Source organism: Ursus maritimus, unplaced genomic scaffold (assembly GCF_017311325.1).
Source record: "Ursus maritimus isolate PB19 unplaced genomic scaffold, ASM1731132v1 scaffold_9, whole genome shotgun sequence".
In the NCBI taxonomy this organism is placed as follows: Eukaryota; Metazoa; Chordata; class Mammalia; order Carnivora; family Ursidae; genus Ursus; species Ursus maritimus.
The window spans coordinates 55,320,331-55,333,004 of NW_024427107.1; the positions used below are offsets into that span (position 1 = coordinate 55,320,331).

General features: G+C 33.5%; 1 protein-coding gene across 3 annotated transcripts in view; it reads right to left on the bottom strand.

Moving 5' to 3' along the window:
- The window catches only part of CSMD3 (CUB and Sushi multiple domains 3), a 1,145,609-nt gene that overhangs the window by 364,309 nt on the left and 768,626 nt on the right, over positions 1 to 12,674 (bottom strand). For all 3 annotated transcript variants that reach the window (XM_040625739.1, XM_040625738.1, XM_008689272.2), the window contains 2 exons: positions 10,753 to 10,940; positions 5,404 to 5,592 (listed from right to left, as the gene is read on the bottom strand). In XM_040625739.1, the coding sequence (XP_040481673.1) occupies positions 5,404 to 5,592; positions 10,753 to 10,940 (377 nt within the window). The remainder of the gene's footprint in view (positions 1 to 5,403; positions 5,593 to 10,752; positions 10,941 to 12,674) is intronic.

Here is a 12,674-nt window from a genome sequence, read left to right on the forward strand (position 1 = left end):
TTTTTTTTTTGAAAGATGAAACTAAAAATAGGAAAATATATGTATTTTATATTTTAGTAAAACAGGATAAAATTGCAACTACTCACTAGTTCTTAGCAAAAGCATAACAATGACTCATACTGAACTTACAATGTAACAGGCACTATTCTGAATACTTTTGTTTTTATTAACTCAATTAACCCCCATAACAACCGAATGAGAAAAGTACTGTAATTATTCAGTTTACAGATGAGAAGGCAAGTATAGAGGGAACACTAGCAGTCTAGTTCTAGACACTTGAATCAAGTGTTGATTTTTTTTCACAATTTCTACCAAAAAATTACAGTGTGCTATACTATGATGTCCTTCACTTACGTTTACTTTGTAGCATTTCCCCTCAAATGATCAATCTATATAAAAATTATTCAACGATATGGGGTGCCTGGGTGGCTCAGTTGGTTGGGCATCCAACTCTTGATTTCGGCTCAGGTCATGATATCAGGGTCATGAGATGCAGCCTGTACCCCTGCGTCAGACTCTGCACTGGACACAAAGTCTGCTTGAGATTCTCTCTCTCCTTCTGCTTCCGCACCCTTCTTCCACACACACACCCTGCCCCCGCTTGCAGGAGCATGCTCGTTCTCTCTCTTTCTCTCTCTCAAAATAAATAAAATCTTAAAAAAAAATTATTCAAGGATAGCATTCATTTCCTGAGATTCATTTAATGCTTTCATGTTCAAATCATTCTCTTTTTAAGCACCTAATACCTAAATGTGTCAGTATTGTCTTTAATTGATTTATATCTTACGAATTCTCATTTGTCAATGGCTTTGTCTGTAATTGACAGAGTCTTCCATCATCAGCAGCCACAGCATCATTTTCATCAACCTAATGAAATCCTTCATCTCCCTAAATGAGATTATTTTACATTGCAAATATTTGGAATTGTCTTTGCTTTACATTATTGGCTTTTTGAACAATCACAAGAAATTACCTACACGTGCATTGATATAATGCAGAGTGATAAATGCTAATGCAGGATTGAGTTGGATTAATTTTATAAGTGGTTAATTTATTACTGAATATTCTTCCAATCTGATGATGGTTGCTTCTCTAAAAAGTTCCCTTCCCCTTAGAATGCTACGAAAATATAAGGGGAAATCAGCCTATTAGAATCCGTTATGAGAAGACTAAAATATTAAGATGAATAAAAGAAGGTAAATTTTATATGTGATTTTTGTTTTTTACATTAAGACAGAAAATGGAACTCAAATATATTGTAAAAGATATGGCAGTATACGGACTATTATGAAAATTTCTCCAAGAATATTTTTTAAATTTGGTTCAACAGAATATATGGTCATTTGTACAGTAAACTTCATTAGAATGAGAGTGTCTAAATAGGATGCCATGGATCTCCTGTCTTTTTTTGTATATCACCTCTTCTGATGAAATTTCAGTTTATCCCAACAACTTTGCTAGTGGATGCTACATGTCTTTGGGATACAAACACTTTTGTAACAGATATAATAGGTTTATATGTTCTTGTGAATGGGAGATAGACATTTTTGTATCAAGTGAAACACTGAAGAGAAATTAGAGAGTGATGAAATATACATGAAAGACCTAGTTACTTTACGTTAGAGCAAACAGCTGGCAAAGAAAAACATATAAAAGGACAGAGACCAGTAGTACAGCAAAGTCACAATGGAAGCCCATAATATGAGTTGAGGGCCATTAGCCAAATATACGATGATCTTGACTTGTAGTTTTTTTTCCCCCTCTCAGATTTTTGCCACATATGACCACTACCTTACCACATGATAAATATCAATTAGAGTTTTAAAACAGTAAAGTCTTCTCAAAAGCCAAGCCCTTGAATGTTATTGCTCAGACCTATAAAATTTTACTTTGCTATTTGTAGTAATACATACCTGGGAAATGCTCAATTGTCTACAAAAACAACAGATAATTTCTAGACCAATTCCATCAAAACATTTTGAGTATTGCAGTGGAGTACAGAAATAGCCATGTATTACAAATCCCATTACAATTTTTTGTTTGTTTTTAATCTTAAATTTGTTTTCTTTTATTTCCAGGTCTCCGCAATCTGAACTGTAAACCCATATGAGAAATTATACTTAAGCTCCATGCACCCTTGCTTATTTTGAACTCTTGGATCCTAAACAGCAATCCATGTACTCTTTTGCTAGGTTAGCCTATATACTCAAATCTTTTAGTAAGATGGAAGAAATAAGGGAAATTATGATTTTTAATTACATTCAGTTCAACTTTGGGTTCTGACTCTAATGCTTTGAGTGATCCTGAGCTGGTTGCATAACCTCTTTAGTTCTAATCCTCCCCGCCTCCCATAAAATGGCTATATTGTTTATCAAACAAAATGGGATAATTTTAAGGTGAAATTGGAGTGCCAAGAGAAAAGGTAAAAACAGGCTTATTTTAGGTAATTCAGAACATATGGCCCTCCCAACTATCTATCAACTAGGGTCGCTATCATAATTAACAATGCCTAGTTCCTAAAGGGTCAAGTCATACCAGGCATACGACCTCAAATTTACCCCTAGTACTCATGACAACCTTATGTCCTTGGTACATAGAAAACATCACTTGGCTGTGATTTTTAACCTACATACTACTCTTCTTCTTTTTTTTTTTTTTAAGATTATATTTATTTATTTGGCAGAGAGAAAGAGAGAGAGAGCACAAACAAAGGGAGTAGCTGAGCAGGGAGCCTGCTGTGGGGCTCGATCCCAGGACCCTGGGATCATGCCATGAGCCGAAGGCAGATGCTTAACGGACTGAGACACCCACGTGCCCCAATGTATGTTTTAATAGAATCTCTGATGGGTCAGAAGATACCCTTTAAAAATATATGTTAAAGAAACAAGAAGATCATATGGTTCTTCACCTCAAGAATATAATACGGAAAATAAGAAAATGAGTATAACTACCTCCTCCACTAGCTCAACGAGAATGTAGACAGTGCTTTTTCATGTTCAAAAATATTTCTTTAGTGCCTATACAGTAAAATTAATGAATACTGATTTAGTGAATAAAAAGGTGGTTATACTTAGCAAAAGATGCCATAACAAGCAAAGAACTACAGGATCTAAGAAAAGTTCAGATTTTGCCCAGATGCTTTATCCAGGGGGGGAAAAATGACAACGATTTTGATACAGGTGAGGGGAGGTCTAGGACTTTCTAGTGTAAGGGGAATAAAAAGATGAATGAAAGCAAAGGACAAGAAAATATAAATGTAAAATAAAAATATAGTAAGTATTCCCAAATGACTGGGAAGTATATTTCATTCATTCTTTTCATTCAACACAAATTTATTGAGTACCAACTGTGTGACAGGAGCTGCTCTTGGCACTGAGGACATAACAGTAAACTTAACAAAGTTCCTGCCATATAGAACTGACATTCTGGCAGAAAAGTGAACAGTAAATACATAAAGGTATCAGGGAATGGAAAATACTATAAAGAAAAATATAAGTGGCATGACAAGTGTTACTCTGTAGCAAAAGATAGGGTATCGGGGGTGCCTGGGTGGCTCAGTAGGTTAAGCGTGGGACTCCTGGTTTCAGCTCAGGTCATGATCTCATGGGTCATGAGACTGAGCGCACATTGAGCTCCACACTCAGTGCGGCGTATGCTTAAGTTTCTCTCTCGCCCTTTGCCCTTCCCCCTGCTTGCATACACACTCTCTCTCTCTCTTTCTCTCTCTCAAAATAAATAAATAATATTTTTTTTTAAGTATAAAAAATTTACTATCAAATTTATCAAATTTACTAATTGGCACAGAATCTAACTGAACCATTTCTGACTTGAGGTTCAAGGTTCCTTGGTCAATAGTGAAACAAGATGAATTTAAAAAGATTCAGTTTTTACTCAGAAACCTAAGTATACAGAAAAGAGAACTGAATTCAAAGCATTCTTTCCATCTGACAGAATTGGTTTCATCTGACAGAATTGGTAGCAAAAAGGATACTGTATCATCTTTAAGTCACATATTCCAAGTAGTGCAGAGTATCCATAAACTAAACAGCTATACACCAGCACTATCTTTTTCTCAACCATAGAAATGGATGGACATATGATCTGGACAAGGCTAAAAGTAATGGGCCCTTCTCCTTTACTACACTAACTAGTTCAGGTATGGACTAATCACATTTCTTGTGATTTTTCTAATTGGAACATGGAAGAACTCTCATTCCTGTCTGATCCTAGAAATATGAGACAATAAGTCTACATGTCCTACAAGTGTATTCTCCACTGCTAGATACACCCATGTAGAAAAAGCCTGGCTGCAATTAAAGAGAATTATGTCAAGACACAGAGCAAAGCCTACGTAGAAAATGGATAGAGCCTTTAAAAGGTCTGAATTCATGTTTATAATTAGCAATGAAAAGTACATCACCTCTGCCTTTTCTAAGATTTGAATAAACAGCAAATTCTGCTTTTATTTTTTAAAACCAGTTATAGTTGGAATTCTGTCACTTACGATCGTAAGAATGCTGACTATTATAAATAGTACTGTACCAAATACAAGGAAGATGTGCTGATGATTCCCCTAAACCTTGTTATAAAAACAAATTGGCCTAAAACTGTTTCTAAACAATGATGGCTGTGACAGTATTTGGAAATTTAATCATAAAATGATGAATGTCATCTACTTTGAACAAGAATAAGAACTTGGAAATAGTGTTATAAATAAAAAGTAAAGCCCGAGATCAAATAATGCATAGTATTCACATTGTGTGTGCTTTTTGATGAAGCAAGTATGAAAATACTTCTCGAAATTAGGGAGCAGTTTCTTCCACTGTATTTCACATGTGTTTTATGAAAAATGAAGCATTTCTGACTTGTTCGCCATTGAAACAGAGAAGAGGTAAGGACATTGGTAGAATATTCATCATAACCAAGAATTTGCCACCACAGACAGTCTGGGTACATTGTCATAGTGCTGTGTAACTAGGTAGAATTTGGACTGGTACATTCTGCCTTCCAAGTTTGGAGGTAATGTCCTATCCCTTCTGTGAATTTATTGATAGCAATTTGACATTTCAATGCTACTTTGTCAAAGGTCCAAGCACACAATATGCACTTAAACTGGCTACCTCAGCACATTTGGAAAATATATAGAAATACATATACCATCTTTAGGCATAGGGTAAGTCTGGCTGGTTATCAATATTTTTTTTCTTTTTGAAGTACTGTTGACATATAATGCATTTTTATTTCCTTTATTAATGGTCTGATTACAAAATTACCAAAATTCAAGATAATCTTTTAAAATACAAAATATTTATAGTTGTTTTAAGCCTCACATTTTATAAATACTATATTGGCTTCTTTTTTGTTTATAAATCAGCTTATTTTGCATATTGAATTAATTCTTACCATCACAGGTTGGGAGTGGATGACTCCACCAGTGGTTTTTCTCACACAGAAGAGGCTCTTCATGGCTCAACCTGTATCCTGGATCACAACTAAATGAAACAGTAGAACCTATGGAGAAATCATGACCGTAGCGACGGCCATGTACGGGAATGCCAGGGTCCAAGCAAGAATAAGTGTTCACTGTAACACCTACAAAACAAACGGAATACGACAAAGAGTAAGTTTGATGGATTCAGATTTGCCAAAACTGATTCCTATTTCTTCAAACGACTGTGAGTTATGATGGTCACAAATAATGAATGTTCCCATAGCTTTATTTAAACAACCAGCAATTGTCTAACAAATTTGTTTTGACATTTTCTACCCACGAAGCCCACGTTCAGATCACTTAGTTATTTAAGAACATGATGAAAATATATAATTATCTATCAAAATTTATATTGTTATAAATTATAGAGCTATAGGGGCGCCTGGGTGGCTGAGTTGGTTAAGCAGTTGACTCTTGACTTTGGCTCAGGTCGTGATCTCAGGGTCCTGGGATCAAGCTTCATGTCAGGCTCCGTGATCAATGAGGAGTCTGCTTGGGATTCTATCTCTCCCTCTCCCTCTGCCCCTCTCCTCACTCTCTCTCTCAAATAAATAAGTCAATCCTTACAAAAATTATATAGATATGAATATATAATGATGTATGAAAGTATGAACACCAGTAGCTTTCTAAGTAAAGCACTACAATTGCTCTGGTAGCTACTTCTCAGGGTTTTCAATAGCTTGTAGTGTACCTGGTGTCTCCTGATGATAATCTTCCTAGTGACTTATGATGTCTACTGAAACCACACCATGGCAATGCCTTTCCCTTCATAAGACATAGTTTCCCAACACTGGCCCTGTTGAGTTTTTGGGTTGCATGATTCTTTGCCCTGGGGCTGTCCTATGCTTTGCAGTATGTTTAGCAGAATTCCTGACCTCTACCTTCTCCAGTCATGACAACCAAAAATGTCTCCAGATATGGCCAAATGTTCCCTGTGATGTGAAAATGCCCTGAGTTAAGAACTGAGGTATAAAGTAAAATAAATAATCATCTTCCTCTTCCTAAATGAAAGACTTAAACAATGAATTACTGTTGTTTTTATATTCCAAAAGTACAATAATTAACATTTTCAAATTATATCTGATTAAATCACATTCACAAGAGAAACTATTTGTATTCACTATCTGATTTTAAAATGAAGCTATACAAAATACTAAAAACATAGTAGTTCAATTTTTAAAAAGACAAATTATACATCTTAAATACATTTATCGAACATATCCATTTCATTTAAATGTTGTTGTTTTTAATGAGAAACTAAAAAACTACAAAATCGTATCTTCAACACAATTACTTTAACCTGATATATTCCTCTTCTCAATGTGACCATTATACTTCTAAGCATCCAAGACTTTGAGATCCTCGTTCATCTTTGAGTCCCTCTCATATTATGTTTTTCCTCCACAAAATGTCTGAAATCTATCCTCATTGAAAAGCATCATGTCATTTACTACTTCTCTTACCCTACCCAAGGCCTTCATCACTTCAATTCTGTAAGACAAACAAAGACATCTGCCCTCTCTTTCAGTATCCTTCATCTCCAATCTCTCCTGGATATAATATTGGACACATATATCCCTAAAATATGTTATTTCATTGCTTCTGTACCCTGCTTTTCATGGTACCAAGTTCAAAGTCATCACCTTTAGATTCATGACTTCCAAACTGAACTCTACCATTTGTAATCTCTATTATTTCTCAGTAGTCATCTTTCCTACCAGTCAGGTAAGTTTCCTTACTAGTTTCACTACCACGAAGACACTCAATCATCCCTTTAACTTACAAAATCTCAATTTTTACCAGACAAGCTCAGATGCCCTCTCCTTCAAGTCATGATTAACTTTTCTTTATCCAAAACACCTATGTTGTAGCAAAATCTTAAGAGATCAGTGAAATGTGGGCTTGAAGAAGTCACGTACAGTGTAAATCATGGTAAAAACAAAATCAAGCAAATGTAATTCTCCAAAAGTGATTTTAATGTTTTCAGATTATTCGGAGTAAAGGTCAGTGAATAGTAATCATTCCATTTGTCCTTCTTGTCTCTCCAACTGATGGATAAAGTAAGATAATGCGTATCTTTTATGTCTCTTACTGTACTGCATACATCTAGCAGTCACAGAATAAGTCTAAGGAGATATTTCATAATTGATTGATAAGCAAATAAATCAAGGCAATGGTAATGTTTTGATTCCTCTACCTCTCCCATATGTATTGACTTTAAATATAACAACTGTTATTTAAAAAGTACATTCTCTTAGATGTCTTCCATGTCCCACAGATGAAAAAAATACATGTATACATGCATACAAAAAATATGTCTTTGGAGATGGGTACCTGTGTCTATAAATTTGTTCTGTATCCATTTATAATTTTATTGTTTTATGTATTATTTATATATCCAAGAAGACTTAATTATATTTGTATTTCAAGAAATACAAACATAATAAAAAGAACTTTTTCCTGGGAGAGGGAGAGAAAATTAATTGCATTGAAGCAAAAAATGGGTTATGTTCCTAAATTCTAGTCCATGTTGTTATTATCATTATTTTTAATGTGCTCTGAAAATTATGAATCTTATGTCATTGGTGCAGTTTTTGCAATCTCCCTCTTTTGAGAGAAAGTAGAGTTGGGTAAACAGTGCCCCAGCAAAGGGATACGATGAAAAACTGCAGTGAAAGCAGTGGTAACACTGCGAATAATCCTTCCCATTGCATTTTGGTCTCCTGGAAGAATCAAGTTTTCTTTTTTAATGATTTAATTAAAAAAATAGAAATTCACTAAATACCAAGTACATTTTTAAAGTTTTAATTAGTGTTATAATTAAAATTTCATTCTACTGATTTTGGGGTTTGTGAATGGTTCATTTAAAAAAAGATAGTTTGGTTACCTCCAGCTGGGAAACTTACTAAGTAACAATAACAAAAAACAGGTCTTTGCTTGTTTGTGTTCCTGAAAATAAAGGGCTTGTGACGTTAGAAATTGTTTCTCAGTAGTAATTAAACCACAACATCTAACAGAATAAAATGAGAGGAAGTGATTTCTTACAAACTAATTTAAATAGAACGTTACTGCCCTTCGGGCCAGATTTGACCCAAACCAACATCCACTGTGTCTGTGATCAACCTCAGCCTCTCTAGCTCTCAGCCTCCACTCTGCCTTTTTCGTCACTAGCCTCCAACGGTAACTTTGATTATGTTACCAAGAGCCTGTGGGTGACAAACTTGCTGACTGTGACATAGACGCTTTGCCTTGAACAAACTTAAAACTTTAGTCAGGCTCCTGTGAATCCTTCTGACTAGATCTTACCTGTGGCCCATTTAGTCCAATTTTAGCAACAATCCTACTGGGTCAGTTTACTGCAAATCCCCTCTCCCTTGATACCTAATCAAATTCCTTATTCCCCACCCTCAGTATCTTCTCACTCTGGCCTACCTTTAGCAAAAATCCTGGCTGGTGGGTTTAGCCAGATACCCCCTACCTCTAATCCTCTGCCCCTTTTAGCAATCCCGTCCACTGAATTCCCCCTCCCCCAACCTGCCAAGCAAGACCCTGCTCCTTGACTATAAAGTCCCATTTGTAGTCAGAATTGAGTTCAGTCTCTCTCCCCTTATAGGAAAAGTAGTAAAAAGTAGTAAAAGTCTGCTCTAATGTCTTTAACAAGTGTCTGTGAATAATTTCTTTTGTAACAAAAATACATTTCAGCTTGACTTATCATTTTAATTCCTCATCCGATTAGTTTTCAAAGAAAAAATATGAGCTATCATTCATTACTTACTGCATGCTATTATAAAAACACACTGCATGTGTGATTTTACTTAATTCTTATAATTGTCCTATGTCTGACACGTGATCAAGACCACACACCTCGGCTGGAGTGGGATTGAATGTGATTTGTTAGGTATAGAATACAGCAATGGGTTAAAGGAAAAGTGCCTGCCCATTTGTAACATATTGATAAAAATTAATTGCTAATAAGAATTAATTTTGAAATAGATTGCAAAAAATGACTCTACTCGGACTCAAATTTAACACATACATGTTAAACTAAAAATCTCAATTAAGGCCCTTCAGTTCATTTGAATCCCCAAGTATGTGTTAATCCTCTTGTTACATTTTATAATAATATTTTGGAAATATACTTCCATGCCATAAAGCTCGAAGTAAAAAGAGAAGTTAATATAATTAAATAATATTATGGATAATACGATCTTTAAAAGAGTAATGAATATATATTTATTATGGTTTTAAAAGCCCATGAGTCCATTGATCAAATCTACTGAAAAGACACCCAATATGGAATATAAAGTTATAAATTTCAAATGCAGAAATTTTTCTTGAGGGGGTAAGGGGTGTAGGAGACTTGAATATAAAAATAAGTGATTTAATACCTAACTGTACTTGATATAAAGATATCTTGCAGTAACCTTCTTAAATGTGCTATTAGATCCATTTCACCAAAACTTCTTTTCATGCAAAGATACATGGCAATGTACCTTCAGATGCAAATGCATGCATATATGAATTTATATGTATACATCATATGCAATACACCCATACACGTATAAATATGCCAAACGTTTATAAATTAAAAAAACTTGTTTCTATGTATATACCAGAATCAAATTATTTTTAAATACCAGATGTATTTTAGATTTTTTTAAAATAAAACTATAACCTTTTAAGTGAGATTATTATAAGCTGATTGCAACACTGTGAATTACAGCTTGTATATAGTCTTTGATCAGTTATGTTAGTCCTATTTGAATATACTTCTATGTACCTTATTTTTCAATGTTAACATAATTTTCAGTATTTTACACAAAATAATAAAATTGAATATTTTAAATGGAAAATGTGTACAATTAATATGGGTAATATATAAAAGAATGAATTTATGAAGTACATGCTAAGGGAATCTGTCAATGTTCATATACATCTTAGATTGATATTTACTATTTATTATTGGCTTTTCAGAATTGTGCACAAATAACTAGTACATGAACTCACTGTTTAAAATTTATTATCTGATACTTCTGAGAGTTCCTTAGTATTTCCTTTCAGTTAGATAGATATTGTTGAAAAATCTTTTGCAGAATTTACTAAAACACATACCTTGCAAAGCATTAGCATTCTCATTGGTCAAGGAAAGCTTTAATTTTATTTTCTTAATAACTCTTGTAGTTCTTTTACTTATACAATGGTAATATCAAATGTAGGGAAAAGAGAATAGGGAAATCAAAAAATATTTTGGCATTACTTACTTTCATAATGAATCTTGAAACCATTATTAGAACGGCTGTTGTCTGTTGTAAATAGAAGGTATATAAAATTACTGCTACTGAATAGAAACTGGGGCACTTGTGTACCATTGTAGGATCCAAGTAAGGGTGACAGAAGATTTGGTCCATCATGCACTTCCAGAACGTCATAATTTAGTTCAGTCTGAAATCTAGGATTAAGAGACACATGTGAAAATATATTTATGAGAATAACACTATAAGGAAAATAATAATTTACATTGCTATTTAAATGACTAAATTTTTAACTATTTTTATATTATAAGTTTTCTTTAGCTTACCTAATATCATACTATTTAAGATCTCTTCACGCACAAATACAAGTTGTAAGCTCTTATTCTTATGGAGAATTATCATCAAAGAGGTGTGTATTTATTTGTTGTTCATAAGTAAGATTTCTTTCTAATATTATAGAACATCCTCAGTAAACAAATGGCCTTTTCATTAACCAAGCATTTTTTGGGAGTCACCTTTCTTTTACCTTCCTCATTTTATGGAAAACTATGTGATTCATATTTATCTTCAATTGTTAATCAGATTCTCATCTTACTTGTATATATATTTCAAATCTGACATTTGCTTTATGTTGTGGTCCTTTTTTTTTTTTTTTTTTTGACAAATCTATTTTGGCCATTAAAAACTTTATACAGTTTTTATTTCAAAACAATGGTCCGAATTGTAAGTAGGTAATGATAATAATGATGATGTAGTTGATGTTCACTAAGTGCTTGCTCTGCTAAATATTTTATCTATATTCATTTATCCAAACCTCATACTAACACTGTAAGTTAGCTCCTATAATTATACTCATTTTACAGGTAAGAAAACAGAGGCCTGCAGAACTTGCATAGCTCAAACCCAAGTCTCTCTATCCCAGTCAGTATACTATGCTATGCTATGCAGGCTGGTTTTATTTTTAGATTTTTGGTGGTAGTTATTGCTAATGTTTTCAATTCTCTTAAAATACGCAATTTTTATAAATGCAATCAACACAGAGCCACTTTTAACGCGCACAAAATATTATTAATAAAATAGCATTTTAAATGCTATTTAGGAAGTGCAACTGAAGTATTTTTCAATCTGTACCACTTTTACACCCCGTTAAGCAATATACTCAGTAAAATGAATGAATTTCATAAGCTTATCTTGGTTTTTATTTTGCAATATGGAATATACTGCATTGGTCTAAAAATAACTTTTCCAATGATGCAATTTAGAATAGGAAATGCATAGGAATACACTAGGTCCTTTAAGTAAATCTTCAGACAATTGTATATTGTGAATCCATTATTTGGTTGTTTTGTAGTCAGTGTATTGTAGTATTAAAATTCGAGCTTCACTTCGATACTAGTCAGCTGATAATAACCAAATTAAAATGCACAGAAGAGTCAGAGATTACTTTGAATTGAAACATAAAGAGACAATTCTTAATAGAATAGCAACATTAAATGGTGATATAGAGAACACTGTTCAGTAAGAGTGAATCCTTAGAAAGAAAATCATCACAGATTTGCCCTAAGGAACTATAAAAATACATTACAATAACAAGGGAAATGAATTAGGGTTACACAATAATTTGAATTTCTTTCATCTTGTGTTTCAAGACAGTTGTATACATTTCTCATAAACTGCCTCAATCTAGTGTTCATTTGTTTATGACATTAAATTTATTTTTTATCATAAACAAATGTTGTGGAACCACTAGATGATATTAAAAATGAAATTGAACCTAATCTTACTCAGTTTTTGTCTTTTAAAAACATTTTTAATGTAATCCAAAGCCATTCTGACCAAACTGAACTAATCGTCATTAATTTAAAAGTAAAAAAAAAAAAAGCTGCTGTCTGGGAGAGTGATACTGATAGCTATGGTCTAGGAATGAAGGA